At 42.3% G+C, this 17,149-nt stretch overlaps 1 protein-coding gene across 2 annotated transcripts in view; it reads left to right on the top strand.

Moving 5' to 3' along the window:
* APPL1 (adaptor protein, phosphotyrosine interacting with PH domain and leucine zipper 1) overlaps positions 1–17,149 on the top strand; it is a 1,282,591-nt gene that overhangs the window by 444,917 nt on the left and 820,525 nt on the right. For both annotated transcript variants that reach the window (XM_044078766.1, XM_044078765.1), the window contains exon 4: positions 11,383–11,454. In XM_044078766.1, the coding sequence (XP_043934701.1) occupies positions 11,383–11,454 (72 nt within the window). The remainder of the gene's footprint in view (positions 1–11,382; positions 11,455–17,149) is intronic.

Here is a 17,149-nt window from a genome sequence, read left to right as displayed (position 1 = left end):
ACTCTGTCTTGTCCTGGTCTAACACCTCTTGTGGATCGTGTTTTTTTAGTGTGCATTTAGCACCATTCCATTTACATACTTTATGAATTCTGGTGTTTTATATATATTGTTCAGAACTTGTTGTTAGCACTAAGTAAGCTGCAAATTACTACAGCACCCAACATTCCTCTTTACCTGAAGGAAAACAGTTTTTGTACTTATTTTCCTCACTTGCTTAGAGAAAAACAGCTCTTATACTCACTTTCCTCACTTGTCTAGAGGAAAGTAGTTTTTTTTATTCAGGCATGTCCAAGGGTCAGCTCCCAGTGGGAAAGGGCCTTAGAGATGGGGTAAAAAAAGTTTACACTTGCTACTCTTTCAGCGTAGGGCCTTGAACTGTCAATTCCATGATTCAGTATCAGGAATTTATGTTAGACCAATTGGATTAAAAAAAAAACTGTCCTTGAATGAACCATATTAAACAAAAAAAAGGAAATGGTGCAGCGACCACATATTGATGATAAGTAGTAAAATCGGCTTAAAATGCGGCTATGATGCACTGGGCTTCGCCTTGCCATGACTGGCACAGTGATCCAGACAGTGGTTGAAAGAGAAGTCCAGTCCTTACCGAACCATGTTAAATCCAGCTCCTAGATGCTCCATCCAGCTCAACTTCAATTTCAATTGGCTCCCTGCCCCTGCACGCTGACCCGAAGGTGGAAAGGTCTGCTTCAGGCAATAGTGGCCCAAGGTAGAGCTTCTGAGCTTTCCATCAAGATAGAAGTCTTACCCTTCCTGAAATCTCCATTTCCAAGAGTGTCCATGACTACTAATCCACCTACCATGCAAAGGTGTGTCGTGACATATCTTTTAAAACCACCTATCCTCCTAACTACATTCTTCCCCAACCCACAGACCAGAAGAACAGGACCTGTTGCATACCTTGGATGTACATATGACTACCGTTACTACCTGGACAGGACCAAGAGACATAGAAAGACTGACCAGCATTGGGTTTAATAAAATCAGGAATGGAATTTGGAAAAAACAATTTCTGGGGCACCAATCTCTAAGTGGATGAGGCGTCTATAGATCTTGTTTTAACTACCATGGGAAGCTTACTCTACCTACAATCAGGCCTCACCAAGTACATTAAGACCAGACTTTTGGAATCAAAGCGAGCAGGCTGCAATACATTTGCTAAGCATTATAATTTACCTTTTGCTGATGCATGCCTATGGTTTTTGGCATTTGCCTTTTGCAAGGGATCTTAACTACCTATATCCTTATTTCTCCTGCACTCCCCAGTTTGGCTATGGTGTTCTACCCATTTGTAAGGCCCAGTTGCATGCCTTACCCACCATAGTTTAGTTTTGTACCTACTACATCCTTGAAGGATGTAGTACATGCACATCTACCATAAATGTAGATGTCCGATTTCCCCTCTGTGGTGCAGTCCAGATATTGCTTGCCTTGTATTTAGCTATTCTAGAATTTATTGCCCATCTTGTGTTATATATGTACATCATCTATGGTGTATTTTGTTGTTTGTCTATATGTACATACATGCTTATTTTTTGTTTGCTCTCTACTATTTGGAACCATTTGCATTTATCCAAATTTAGCCTTCTTCCTAATGGGCACGGCTGCTCTGATTGCCTGAACAACTGCCCAAATGGTCGGGTGAAGTGCGATTATACCCCGAGCCACTGCCAGACAGCGGAATCAACCCGGTACAAAACTGTACTTTCTCTCCTGTCTATCTGATGAATCTGGGCATCTTGGGGCAATGTAGCAATCGCCTCATGTACACAGACAACCCTCTTCTCCTACCACCCAACACCACAACCTGTGAGAGATGCACTTATCTAGCCAAACTGGAGGTAAAGCTCTCTCCAATCTAGACTGAACTTGACAGTCAAGAGGAGAAGGTAAACACTTGCACCACACCACACTCATCACATAGTCCTACTAAACCTACACCATCAAAATACACACATAGAAACACAAAAACGTTTGCGGAGGCTCTCAATAATAATCTGCTCAAGCAACAGAGACCTCCAAAGCAGAAATGCAAGCAACCTCCACCCCCCCCCAACACAACCCAAATGACACATAGCTCGCAGACTCAGTGTGCCACTCAACCACAGCCCATAAGGCAAAACAACGTACCCAACACACTAGTCATAGTTGACTCTATAGTCAGGCACACTGATGTCCCACTCATCAGGCTAAACAAGGAGAAGGTTACTGTCAGCTGCCTTTCTGGTGCCAGAATCCGTCACATAACCCACGCACTCAGGTCACTCTACAACAAGTACAAATATGACTCTGTCATTGTCCATGTTGGTGTGAATGACCTGAGACGTACCTCCCTGGACTACATGAAAAGAGACATGGGAGAGCTCTCCGATCTTGTAGCCCGGGCAGGTATGACCCTAGCCCTGAGTAGCATCCTGCCATCGCCCAGAATGATACCGCAGTACAAAGACAAAAATGATTGACTTCAACATTTGGCTAAGCTTCTGGTGTCATTCTGAGGGGATCCAGTATCTGTCTGCCTGGGACAACATGGTCAACGGACCTCGATGCTTTGCCAGAGATGACCTGCACCTGTCACCCCTGGGATTCCGGATACTGGCTAAGGCTCTTGCTGCCCCTATAGTGCCTTTTTTAGGCAAGGTTCAAATGACAAATTCACCACTGTAACAGGAACAGGCAATCAAAAACTGAGGGTTGTTGTGTCTTTCTTTTCCCGGTTGGGGGTCGCCACAGCGGAACTCCAGTCCGCTAATGATTGGCAGTTGATTTTTATGTACTGGTTTGCCAGGCCTGACGCACAACCTTCAACGAAGGTATGCCCATTCACGCATGTCTCCACTCAGAAGATGCTCTAGCTGAGAATCGAACTGGACAGCGTCTTACTGTGAGGTGCAACGCTACCGCAGCACCACCAAAACTGAGGGTAATGCTACTCAATGCTAGAAGTCTAAATCTCAAAATGCATTCCCTCGAGGCACTCCTTAAAATGGAGAACATTGATATCTGTGCAGTGACTGAGACCTGGTTCAAGGCTCCAGAGAGCACCCCTTCATTACCAGGCTGTAACTCATACCACACTTTTCGGCCACATAACCTGGACCAAAACACCAAAGGCGGAGGTGTGACCATATTCATTAAGGATATCCACACCTCCAGGCTAGTTGCTCAGCATAATGCATCCAAGGTTATCCAAGTGCAACTAACTCTGGGCAAAACTGCAATCCAAATTGTAGCTTGCTACAGATCCCCCACCATGCCTCAGGATTCCCACTCCTCTTTTCTTAATAAACTGGAAAATATTAGGGTTCAACCAAACACCCTAATAAAGGGCAATTTCAGCTACTCCACCATTAACTGGGAAAACTGCTCATGTACCAACTCCTTCGTTCAATGCTTTCTGGAATTCATAAATTCCAATTCCCTGGATCAACTTATCCACACCCCCACCAGGGGCAACAATATCCTAGACCTAGTCATTACCAACATGAGTGACCGGTGTTCCACACCTGAAGTCAACTCCTTGTTGGTCAGATCCAACCATAAGCTAATCCGCCTAGATATCCACATCCCACCCCCACCCCCATTAAGAAAATCATAGTAAAAAATTTCTCCAAAGCCAACTTCATGCTTCTTAAGACAGAAGTGACGAACTTCATGACACCCATGCAGGTGGACAATACAGTTATGACTGCTGAATCCTACACAGATGTACTCTATAAGCACTTACACGAGTGCATGGATTGTGCTATCCCAAACAGAACCAAGATGCTATCCTCCAAAAAAAGGAAGCCAATCTGGTGGTCCCCTGCCATAAACAAACTCTACAACAGAAGGAAGAAACTGTTGCAAAAGAGAGTAAAATCCCATGAGTGGAGGAGTTCCCTGGTCAGCCTCAGTAAGAAGCTGAGATCTCTTATAAGATTCACCAAAGCTAGCTACAAAAACAAAATCTCCACGGATTCTAGGGACAACCACAAAGCATTCTATAGCTATGTCAAGAATCTCAATGGCAACACCCAGATCTGCTCTGAGCTACAGCACAACAGCATGAAATTTGCAGACCCAAGTGATATTGCCAACGTCCTGGCAGATAGGTTCAGTGCTAACTTTACCCCCCCCCCCACCTCCTAAAGGGCCTATATCTATACAGGAAGAATGCAGTGTCCCTGTAATCACAACTATGCAGGTAAAAGCTGCACTCTCTGAAGCCACAAACACAGCATCCATGGGACTGGACAACATCCCAGGCTGCATTTTACCCGAACTTCAGAACGAACTGGCTCACCACCGAAGCACCGAGTTCAATCATAGTTTCACATCAGGCCTTGTGCCCACTGAATGGCACACAGCAACAGTTATCCCACTCCACAAAGGGGGAGCCACCACTGATCCTGGGAACTATCACCCTATTAGCCTGATGAGCCTGGTCTGCAAGGCCATGGAATGATCATCATGGAACTTGTAAACAAAGATATTGGTAACCTCCAAACTCTGGACCCCACCCAGTTCAGGTTTGTGAAAGGCAGATCAGGCCTCCTGAACCTGATCGACTTCTTTGAGACAATCACCAGAGCTGTAAACAAGGGTAAGGTGGTTCACACAACCTATCTTGACCTCGCCAAGGCTATCAACACCATCCCCCATTCTGGAATTATAGCTAAAATCACTAAACTAGGTATAAATCCCTACCTCAAAAGATGGGTTGCCAATTGGCTCACTGACAGAACCCACACTGTAAGAGTTGCAGACTCCAAATCTGACTTCAAACCAGTGACAAGTGGAGAACCACAGGTTTCTGTCTGGGACCTCTCCTGTTTGGTATCTACTTCTCTGAAGTACAGGCTAACACAGAAGACCTTTGGCTAACGAAGTTCGTAAATGACTGCAAACTAGGAGCGATAGCTGAGTCCCCAAATGATGTGGACATCCTACAGAAGGGCCTCACTGAGACAGATGCCTGGTGTCAGAGCCATGGCCTCAAGTTCAATGCCAAAAAGTACATTGTCATCCCCTTTGATAAAAACTCTGTACCTATGAACTACCACATAGGCGGCAGTCTACTTAACGCCGAATGTGTGATAAGAGACCTGGGGACCGTAGTCTCTCCTTTGATAATCATATCACCATAGTAGTGAGGAAATCCTTCTGTGTGGCACACCTTATCACAAAAGGGTTCTCATCTAGGAAAAAAAGAGGCCATTGTTCCCCTCTACTTGACGTTGATTAGACTCGTTATAGAGTACAATGCCCCTTTTGGAATGTACCTCACAAGACATCTGCAGCAGCTGGAAAGGCCACAGAAGTACCTCACAAAGAGGATTACTGGCCTCAAACAGATGCCCTACATTGACCGTCTCAAAAAACTCCAGCTTTACTCCATAGCATATCGCCTACTCTGTGGTGATCTCTGCCTAACATATAAGTCTATGTCAAACCCAGAGCTGTTGGACATGCTACACTTAAATCCCATTCCCTCTGAGCTACACGCTCTAGGGACATAAACCTTGTCACCACAATAAACAGGACATGCTGGACGGATAGATTCCTGTCCCAGAGATTTCCCATACTCTGGAACAAGCTACCCATCTATGTCAAGCAAAGTTCCTTATTAGCACTCTTCAAGAAAAATCTTGATAAGTGGATGGGAAATAGGAAATGCATCCCAGGGATCACTTCTGTGGCTCGGCTTGACAGGGGCACAGGAAAATAACTTTCTTGGGTGGCGTAAGCCAGGGAACCTTGTTGGCTAAGCTTACTTAGGCCCTTGGGTCAATAGCCTAGTGCCTACCTATGAACCTGTTATATTATAGTAATCTTAAAATGTGTCTGCTACTTTTCATTTTATACTTTTTAGCTTAAAGTTGGTGTAATTTTTTTTTTTTTTTGGTGTTTGTGTTTAAGTTGTCTGCAGGAGCATCTGCTTGTACACTAGCTCAGTTTACCACCTCCTGAGCACTAAAAAAGAACAGAGTAGGGTGAACAAAGCACTATTTTTAACGTAGGGCTTCTCATGGTCATGAATGAGACTCTTTCCTGTAGCCCCTAAGAGAATTCCACTCTGGTATAAGTTCAGACCAGGGCCTGATGCCATCCTTTATCTGTGTTTCAATCTGTATGATGGATTCCTGCAACATTGATTCTGTTACTCGAACATCTACTGCTATGGTGAGCATACTCAGTCCTTTGCTGCCACGTAGATGGGACTGTCTGCTTTTCCTAATGGCCATCCAGAACTTCTTTTTAGCTGATGAGCATAGTATGCCTCCTTTTGAGCAGAGTCCTGACTTTTCAGAAGTCTTAGAGCTGCAGCTCAATGTAACCTGTAACATTGCTGGAAGAACCAGCATTTAATGGCTTTCTGCTTCATTCTGTGGATAATGGTCCAGTACATCTTATGATGGACAGAAAACGTGTCATATTGTAAGTACATTGCCCTGATATTTTAGAGTTGCTTTTGTCCAGGCTGCTTTCAATATCCTGTCCTAGTCCACAGTGAAAGTGCACTGTTATGGTGCATGGTTTCAGAGTAGGGCCTTGTAGAAGTTTCCTCGGAGACGGGTGTTCCTTTTTAGAAATGTCAGGACTTGTCAGCTGAACATCCAGAAGAGTGACAAGTAAAAAAAGCAGGAAGTGGGATAAATTAGTTTCTTCTGCTTGCACAGAAATGACATAAATGCACAGAATGTTACATTACTGTTTTCTGGGGACAATCATACATTAGGTGGAAGCCGGTTTATTTGATTACTCCTAGAGCATGACTTGTCAGAGTCGGTCTTGCTGTATTTTTCCTTGAAGTGCTGTAACTGTGGAGTTTGTCATAAAACTGAGAGAAGGTTGGGCAGAAACTCACTCTGTATTGGGCTGGGGTTGCTTCCCACAGAACATTTTAAAATTTATTTATTTATTTATTGCTTTGACATTTAGTGAAGTGGTATTTTGGTTGAGTAGACTTAAGCAGATTGTCTTCACTGAAAACTTCTTTGTGGAATCACACCACAGCTTTTTTTTGGTTTCGTATTTGTGGGTCAGCAACTTCATAGGGCAGTAAACATGCAACTTGTGTTTTCATCATTTTTTTTTTTGTCTCTGGTTTCATCCTAATAGCTCTCCAAGTGCTCCACATCCATGCTGGATCTACAGGCTATTCCAGTTTACCCTTAGTCAACTACCAAATTTGACTCCATGGGCCACCATGGAACCCATGGATATCCAGTGGGCGGTCGATCTGTCTTGACATCAGCTGTTTTTTTTTTTTTTTTTTTTTTTTTAATATTTTTATCCTACCCCATTTCCCTAGTGACGTGTGAGCTATAGCTAACTTCCGGGAACATGCAATGGGCAGACTGCACGTCTCTGCATCAGACTTTCCACATAACTCAGCAAGCTGCCCCCACCCTATCAGTTGAGCACAATGCAGATGGCTTCCCAGCTTCCACCAGGGAGCTTAAATTCTCTGTGTGCCTGCCTACACATTGTCCTCCTTCTGTCCCTAGGATGGGCACGCCCTTCCTTCCTGCCGTTCTTTCAGTCGCTTGAGCTGCTAATTGAACCTGGGTCAACTGGGCTGTAGTCAGGCTTTATTCTTTCTCCTCTACTGGAACGGATGACTTTTGTTTTCCTCTTTTGGAGATGGTTGGCTGTGTCTGAGGTTGCTAGCTGCAAAGCCTCAGTCTCCTCAGTATTAGAGGAGACCATTGACCTAAGGTCATGAAATTGCTGATGCTGCTGTTTAATGTTTTGTATTTCATGATTGCTAGCTTTATTTATTTATTTTTTTGCAACATGTAGTGGTCAGTAGGCCAGATTAGGCATGCATCTGCTGTGAAGCGGCATCTGCTTGAGCCTCCGACCATCACCCTAATCCATGCATGTCAGTTGCTGGCTTCTCTCCATTCTGGTTGGGGTTGACAGTCTAACCCAAAAAGCTGTTGATTAAGGCTGCATGGGAGGTGAGGGCATCAGAGAGCGGTCAGCGGTCGTAGTTACAAGCAGAGGTGTCGGACTGGTTATGTTAGCGCTACTCCTTTTCATGCTTGAAGTTGTATTTATTGGCCACTGCTTTCAATGAGATGTGGTCCTGGAATGTTCTGCCAAAGATCTGTGGAGGGGAAATGCCACCCAGTCTCACCCATACACATATCCTAGCAACTGCTGCTCTCAGCTCTGGTCTGTACAAGCAGTTGTTCGTCCTCCAGTATATCATCTCCGACCTCCTTAAAGAGAGACAAGCAGGCAAAGTCCCATGTCTGAGCTGCCAGTCAAAATCTGGTCTCCTGGGTTATAGCCAGAGCTCTTACGTGTCATGCCAATAGACCTGTCTAGTGATAGGCTTAGCAATTTTATAGTGACCTAAATAAGTGAATGAGATCCACCTTAGAAGAGCTAAGTTCACTTACTGGAGGCATTGTTCCATGTGTCACAGATCATCCACCTTAAAGCCTTTTGATTGATTGCCCCCCCATCCCATGTGGACTTGGCTGTCACTTGTCTGATGTAGACAAGTCAAATTTTAAGTAAAAAGAAATGAAGGTGGATGTAGACCACTACTTAAACTGTAGAAAAGGTTAACCAGAAGTCAGAAGCCTGTCAGTCTCATGTCTCTGCCTTTTCATTTTTGCCTGCAGGATGTCTCCATTGAACTGATGGCAGCAGCTGTCGTATTGCTGCCGAAGGCTTTTCACTGAGTGCTGATGCCACTCTTTAGTTCTGCTTATGGAAATTGCTGCAGTAGGTCTTTCGTTGAGAAACATAGTTAAGTTCGTACATAAATGGAGTTGCTCTAGTCTTTTTAGGACATCATAAATGATCACATTTGACTGATTAATAGATGTTTCTTTGTATCTTTTCCATAGACGTTAAGAATAGTTCAGGGTTTCTGAGCTGCAGTGTTGCAAACACCATATACCAAGACTGAGTTGTGTTATTAATGGTGCTAAAAGCACACAAACAATGAGCATTATTATTTGATTAATGGTACACTTGGAAAGAGGCCGGATGTGATAGAAGAGAAGCCATGCTTGTTAAATTTGTTTTTGTAGCTATGTTCTAGTCGTCCAGATTCAAATATTTTGTGATTTTTAAGCATTCCTCTTCAGCTACTTGGCTTACTAGTAAAACATTTTAAAAGTAAAAAAAAAATGGAAAAAGAGGCCATTTTCTCTGTAGATTTTAAAAGCTTAGAGACTCATCATGTCAGTGCATTTACTTCTGTTGATGTTCAGAATATTGTATTTGTATCAAGAGTTCAGTATGTAAATTATGGGACAGCTATTTAACAGCATTGCTCTTTCATAGAGTTCCTGTTATTACTTTATTTTTATCTTAGATAAGCAAAATGTGTTTATCTTGTGGTCTTCTTCAGCTAGCAGCAGAAAAATGAAACCATATTTGCAAGATATGCATGCACAGTGATGAGGCATATTGCTGTCACATGATCATAAGGTAAGGGAATAAAATTCATTTTGAGCTCAGGATTTACCACAGAAAATGGATACCATCTAACTGCAGTAGCGATACATTTAAGATTATAGTTGTACAGGGCTGGTTCTGTGATCCAGTTCTGACTGCACCCCAGATGTCTCAGGTTCCTAGAGTCACTTGCATGTTTCAACATGTTATTACTCATTCTGTGGTACAATTGCTACTAAATGTTGCATGTTTAAATTTAATATTCCTCATTCTATGTCAAAATTGATCCTAAATGCTATATTTATTTATTTATTTAATATTTCCTCATTCAATGTCAAAATTGCTATTAAATGTGATACATATGTATTGAATATTTCCTTTAATGCAGTAATTTTCTGGAGCGTTTCTCTCCAGGCCTCTGCATGAAAGGGATAAAGGGATTTCATACGCTGTTGGACTTTCGTGGTAAACAAAAGCAACTAAATAACTATATTAGCCTTCATGGTGCTGGAAGAGTTACCCAGGAAGGGATGAGAGTGGGCAGCTGCTGTTTATCCATCCCAGGGGAGGGAGGGAGGCGACATCATCCACTGCATATCTGCTTTCTGATGAAGACCACAAGATGCATTGACATCAGCCAGTGCACTACTGCTACCTGATGAAGACCACAGGATGCATCAGCATGAAAAGACCAAGGAGTGCGCAGTTATGTACCAATGGAGTGTGTGTGCCAGGTTAGAGGAGCTAGGTTGGCTTGGCAGAGGTATTGTTGGACAGTAGTATCCCAGTTTGTTTAGAGATCATCCAGCTTAAAGCCTTTTAGCTGATTTTTTTTTTTTTGGGGGGGGGGCATATGAATGAATAGCATGCACATGTTCATGCCCAGCGTAGTAGATATCTAATGCTTAGAGACTGCAGAGAGTGGGAATTAGAGCTGTATATGGAAAAAAAGCTAAACCTGACATGGATGACATGTTGTCAGGCTTCTGACTGTTGCCTTCTACTGTTGGCTATATAAGACTGAGGATTGATATGGCAACCTGTTAGGACACACATGCTGTGTTTTGGGGTGCCAAGAGGTCATGCAGAATGGATAGAACATAGAGGTTGACTGGGATGGGTAGAACTAGATGGTTAAGGCTGGAGAGGACCCAAAAAAAATCATAAAAATAAATGTATAATTGTAACATAGTTTTTGCTATTTTTCTGGTGACATCCATCTTACTGGCAAGACTATTGTAGACGCATGATATTTTATCATAGTCAGGTCCTCCCTAAATTTATCTTTGCTTGTAGCAATGGTAGTGTGTATAACCATTGGTTTAATATTTTGTGTATACTAGCCTGAAATATGATAGCAAAGTCAGCAGAATTTCTCCACTTTCCTGAAATCCCAGTGTATGTTGGTTCAGATTCTCTTCTGACTCTTCATAAATTGAAACTAGTATGTATCCTCCAGAAATTACCTGCATGCATTCCATTAATTTGAATTGTATCACAAATCTCTTTTAGTTCTCTCACCCCTGATGTGCAAGTAGGATTACCCGGCAAAACCATGTAATCATGCAAAGCCTGGCAGACCTTCCCAAGTAAAAGTTAGGTTGTTGTAGTCCCTGCTCCATTTTGTAAACAGTCATAGATGCCTTTGTGAGCATGTCAGATGGATTTGTAGCCTCTGTGGTTAAGTACTGGTTCTAGAGTCTTCATAGTGCCACATGTCAGCAGTGTCACCCATGACTTAATTATTAGCCACTGCTGCTAGGACGTCTGTCTTTTGAATAGTTACAGTGCTAATAATGTAGTGGCAAAACACACATGGCTGTCTGAAAGGGACATTTTAAAACACAATTTGTTAACTTTCTTTTGTTAGTCAGTCATAAATACAGACTTGTAAACATACGTTTATGTTTCATGTATATATGTTCATGTTTTTTTTTATTATTTATGTTATAGCGATTTCCATTAGGAGGAGATGATGAAGTTATGAGTTCTACACTTCAGCAGTTTGCAAAAGTAATAGATGAGGTAAGTCCCAAGACTCTTACTATGCTAAGGCAGTGCTGAAACTCCAGTAGCTAAGAGTAAACAGAGTCCCCAGAAAAGACTGGTTCTACTACATTTTTTATTTTCTGTATATATTTGACTTATGTTGCTAAGTTTTTATTGTTTTTGATACTTTTGAAATTGTGTACTGCCATTTGCATTTATTTGTCAAAGAAGTTTCTTATATTTGTAACATTTTAAATGCTTTAAAGTAGTTTATTACTTATTTTCCGGCAACTAGACAAATGAATGGAATGGATTTAAGCATGTGAAAGAAAAAAATAAAGTGTTGGCTTAGTAAACAAACAAGAATTAGAAGGACTTGGAATGTAGAAAATGAATAACATATATGTTGGTGTAAGCCATAACAAATGGCAGCAGACCATTAATGCATGCTATAAGACATTTTAAGTACTGAGAAAGATCCTTAGTTGTAAGTGTTGTAAGCATGGATAGTATCTGAGTAGAGGTTTGGACAACAACTGTTATGAACCTTCTGACTTGAAATCAAGCAGGCATTATCATTTGAATTCTTGGAGGTTTGCAATTACACCTTCTAGTCAAGTAGATCAAAAAATCCCCACACCACAAAAAAGGGGAAAAAACTAATTTGTCAAGCACTGATCTTTTTATGTACAGCTTTTGAACATGGATGAGTTGTTCAGTGCAGATGTGCTGCAGAAGTCGAGGTCAGTAACATTATCACCTGATCACATCGGTATATGTTGGCAGGCAATGTGAGGTTATTCCCCATTCAGAGACTCTGTTAAAGCTGGAATTATCTCCATATGATAACATTGGTATGTGAACTCAGATAGAAGAAAGTGTTAGCAGAGATATAAATAGAAATGCTGTGCTACTCCAAAGCAAAGGTACCGTAGCTGGGGATCCTGACAGGGGCTAGAATTGTGTGATGTTAAATTTCAGCCAGAAGACCAGCTGCAGGCCAGTGCTTCTGCCTTCAGTGTGTTAAGTTGTGCCACCTGGTAATATTCCTGGGTTTTTTTTCAGACAACTTCATTCTTCAGATGAGAACCAAAATCCCATCTGTCTAAATCGGTGATACCTCAGGTGCTGTAAAATGTCCTGTCAGAACTACATGAAAAAGCTAGGGGTTATTAAAATTCCATTCAGTCATATTTATTAATTCATACAAATCACCAAAGAATTTTTTTTAAATTTATTTTCATTATTAAATTTTTCAGGGCTACTGTAAATTGCAAACATATAATACACAAATACCCAAAACTAATTAAATTTAGCAGTGCAGTGGAGCAAAACTTGGCAGACTCTCTTTTAGTGTTGAAGGCTGTGGGTTCTAGTCACACACCAGAAAGATGGACTCCTGATTCTGCAGTGTAGAATGGGGAGGTGCTGGACTCCTGAGTGTCTTGTCCTTCGCATAAGACATCATACCGAGGCTCATCTGTCTGATTTGATGGTAGCTAAGATGGATGCAAAAGATCCCATAGCACCTATTGAAAAGACTAGGGGAAAATTCCCCAATGCCCTGGTCAAATTTCCCCCAGTGTTACTAATACCACTTTGGGTCTTTTCCTGGAAGGGGGCAGCTATCCTAATGGGACTACCTGGTCAGCAAAAGGATAAATAAGTAAATAAAAATCATACAAAAAAACTAGAATGACTAACACCGAATGTATATAACATCATGTGGCATTGGTTATCTGGAAATCTTTTTTATTTAGCCCAGCTAATTGCCAAAAGAATATCATCAAGGCCGTCATAATCAACCCTCTTTTTCTGAGGTATAAAGAAGTAATCACTCACTTAAACTCAGCATTGATCAGGCCAGTAATTGAGTGCAGTGCCCTTTTGGGGTGTATCTGTCTAAACATAAACAATTCAAAAGACCCCACAGGTTCCTAACCTAATCAAAAAGATAATAAGTTTAAAGTCTCTGCGCTACTAAGTGAGGCTGGAAGCTTTTTTATTTTACTCAGCGTCTTATAGACTTTTAAAGGGAGATCTCGGTCTCATTTATCATGGCATTCTAAGCCCCTTCATGTTTAGAAATGTGATTCACTTTCTTCCTTTAAAAGACTGAATGGGTAAACTAGTTAAATATTTTTGTAAAAAGTTGGTGAGTAAAGTTTTTAAGTAAAGGCTAAAAATATGTTGTGATAAAACAATGTCATTGTCTTGTCCATTTCTGATACCTGTAAATTTAAAATTATATGCACCCACCCCTCCCTCCCTCCATCCATCCATTCACCCATCCATCCATCCACCTACCCACCCATCCACCTACCCACCCATCCACATATCCATCCACCTACCCACCCATCCACATATCCATCCACCTACCCAACCATCCACAAATCCATCCACCCACCCATCCATCGATCATCCATTCACCCACCCATCCATCCATCCATTCATCCATCCATCCATCCATCCATCCATCCCCCTATCCACCCATCCACAACCCCTTTTTCTCCATTTTTGCACATGAGGTCAGGGTGTCTCCTAGAGGCAATATATATCTGTTTATCAGCAGGGAAGACTGCAGAGAAGCATTGGACAGTATCCCACAATCATGGATTATGCATTGCTTACAAACATACACATAAGTATGGCCTGGGCAGACTGCAGAGAAGCATTGGACAGTATCCCACATTAATGGATTATTCAATGCTTACAAACATACACGTAAGTATGGCCTGGGCAGACTGCAGAGAAGCATTGGACAGCATCCCATATTCATGGATTATGCAATGCTTACAAACATACACCTAAGTATGGCCTGGGCAGACTGCAGAGAAGCTTTGGACAGTATCCCACATTCATGGATTATGCTGTGCTTACAAACATGCACCTAAGTATGGCCTGGGCAGACTGCAGAGAAGCATTGGACAGTGTTCCACATTCATGGATTATGCAATGCTTACAAACATGCATCTAAGTATGGCCTGGGCAGACTGCAGAGAAGCATTGGACAGTGTCCCACATTAATGGATTATGCAATGCTTCAGATGTATAAAAAATAGAATATACAGATAAATTACATAGCAGTCACTATGAAACAGCTGATAAGGTGGTGGAGTTGGCAGTCAAAAAAAAGTATGTTCCAAGGAAGCCTGATAAAATTCTTATGCCCCCAAAAGAGAAACTTTTCTGAGCAAAGGCTCCACTAGTCATTTCCACGATTGAGAACCGTATTATGTTTGAGTTGTAGAAGCAACTTATAACCACTCTTATGACAATGTCAAATATCACTAATCTGTCCTTGCATTTACTTTATAATACAATGAATAGATCAGCCAGAGTAGCTGGAGCAGGCATTGTCATGAGGCAGCACACCTGGCTCTTCTTTAAAATTTCCTTTACTAATGCACCATTTGAAGGTACCACCCTGTTTCGTACTACATTGAAAGAATGTATGCAGAAGAGGGAACAAGATGCCAAGACACCCTCTGCAGTAAGACTGAAGTTCAAATCACCTCAGTGCACGTTTTCCAGAAACCAAAAACAGGCTCAATCACTCTGGTTTAGGAAGTCTCACAGCCATTATGATTCCTCTTCTGAGAGAGGTAGCAATGGCAAAGGTAGTCGCACAGATCCGGTAGCTAGGAGGTCTCAACACCAGGGATTCCAAGGGCTGTGCTTGAGTAGGTGATCTTAAAATGGTTTTGCCCAACTGTTCCACTTGGGAGAAAGTCTGCGGCGGCATCTGTCTTTACCTTCAGTCCTGGTTTGCTATCACAAGAGATAGATGGGTAAGAGAGAGAATATCCAGAAATTATCAGATTACAGTTTTGAAAAAAAAAAACACAGTTCTTCTGCCTGTTGTCCCACCCAGTAAGGCAAATGCCACTGCAAGAGAGGCTGTCTCTCTGCTGTAAAAGAGCCATCCTGGAGGTCCCACCATGTCAGTGTAGGTCAGGATTTTACTTGCTGTTCTTTTATGTTCCCAAAAAGATAAAGGACCCTCCATGCAATCCTGTACCTAAGCTTCCTGAACAGTTATGGCAAAAAGGCTTGCTTTTGAATAGTCACAGTGCAGTCTTTTCTCCCATGTGTTCAGAAGAACGAATGGATGTACTGTATAGATATCCTGGATGTCTTCCTCCACATAGAAATATGGTAGGAGTCCTGGAACTTGTTGTGCTTCCAAATAGGAAAAAATCAGCTTACGTTCAGATCCCTGCCATTTGGTCTCACCACATCTCCTCATGGTGTTTACCAATTTGCATGGTGGTAGTAGCAGCAGCTCAATCTTCTGTTATAGGGATTCAAGATTTTCCCATATTTAGATGACTGGCTCCTGGCTGCCACCTCCAGGGAGTCTCTTCTTCAGATGAAAGAGAATTTCCACACCTTTGTACAAAGGTATGCATCACAGTGAATTTACCAAAGTCCAATCTGTAACCCTCTCAAAAGATACTGTTTATAGGTTCATAGGTTCATAGGTTCATACTAGGCTATCTGCCCGAGGGCATTTACAAGCCTAGCCCATCGTTTTGTGGCTTACGCCACCCCTTTAGTATGGGGAACTATACCCATTATTTTGCTGTGCCTCTGTCGAGCAGTGACACTGAGGTAATCCCTGGGGTATATCTGCGATCTCCCATCCATTGGTCAAGATTTCTCTTGAACAAGGCCAGCGAGGTGCTCTGCCTCACATGTACCGGGATTTTGTTCCACAGCATAGGGAGTCTTTGGGTGATGAATCTATCCCTCCAGCACGTCCTATTAATAGCCGTGTCAAGGTTTAAGTCTCCGCCCTTGTGGCTCTGATGGATCTAGATTTTTGAGGTGAAGCATATTCATCAAATCTGGGTTTGACATGGCCTTGTATGTTAGGCAAAGGTCACCTCTGAGCAAGCGTGGCGACTGAATAGAGCTGGAGTTCTTTCAGTCGGGCAGCATAGGACAGATTTTTGAGACCCTTTATCCTTTTGGTGAGGAACTTTGTGGCCTCTCCAGCTGCTGCAAGTGTCGGGTCAGATACATTCGAATGGGGCATTGTACTCAATCATTGGTCTGATGAGTGATGAGTAAAGGGAGACTATGACCTCCCTTGATCTAGATGAGAATCCCTTCATGATAAGGTGGGCAATGTAGAAGGTCTTCCTAACTACTTTAGCTACATGGGTGTCGAATGACAGACTACTATCAACCTGGGTCCCCAGGTCCCTGATAACTTCTTCTGTGCTCAGTGGATTGCCACCTATTTGGTAGCTAGGGGTAACCTTGTTTTTCCCGAAGGGTATGACTATGCATTTTTTGGCATTTAACTTTAGGCCGTGGCTCTGGCACCAGTTATCCGTTTCTGTGAGACCCTTCTGAAGGATATCTGTGTCAGATGTGTTTTCTACTATGGCGCCCAGTTTGCAGTCATCTGCAAACTTTGTCAGCCATAACCCTCCTGTGTTTGCTTGTACTTCGGAAAAGTAGATGCCAAACAAGAGTGGGCCCAGGACTGAGCCCTGTGGGACACCACTTGTGACAGGCTTTGAGTCTGACATGGCGCTATGGAATGCCATCCAGACACTACAATTACTCAGATTACATTGCCACAAAATAGAGTCACATCACTAAATATAACAGCTCAGATATTATTGGAGATCAGTCAACTTTCAGCAAGGATGATTTTAAGAACATTAGGACTAATAGCAGCGACCATCCTCATGGTCCACTGTGCACATTATCACAA

Source organism: Protopterus annectens, chromosome 7.part1 (assembly GCF_019279795.1).
Source record: "Protopterus annectens isolate FY-2018-M chromosome 7.part1, PAN1.0, whole genome shotgun sequence".
In the NCBI taxonomy this organism is placed as follows: domain Eukaryota; kingdom Metazoa; phylum Chordata; order Ceratodontiformes; family Protopteridae; genus Protopterus; species Protopterus annectens.
Note: the sequence above shows the minus strand (reverse complement) of the source record. Positions and strands in the feature narration are given on the sequence as shown.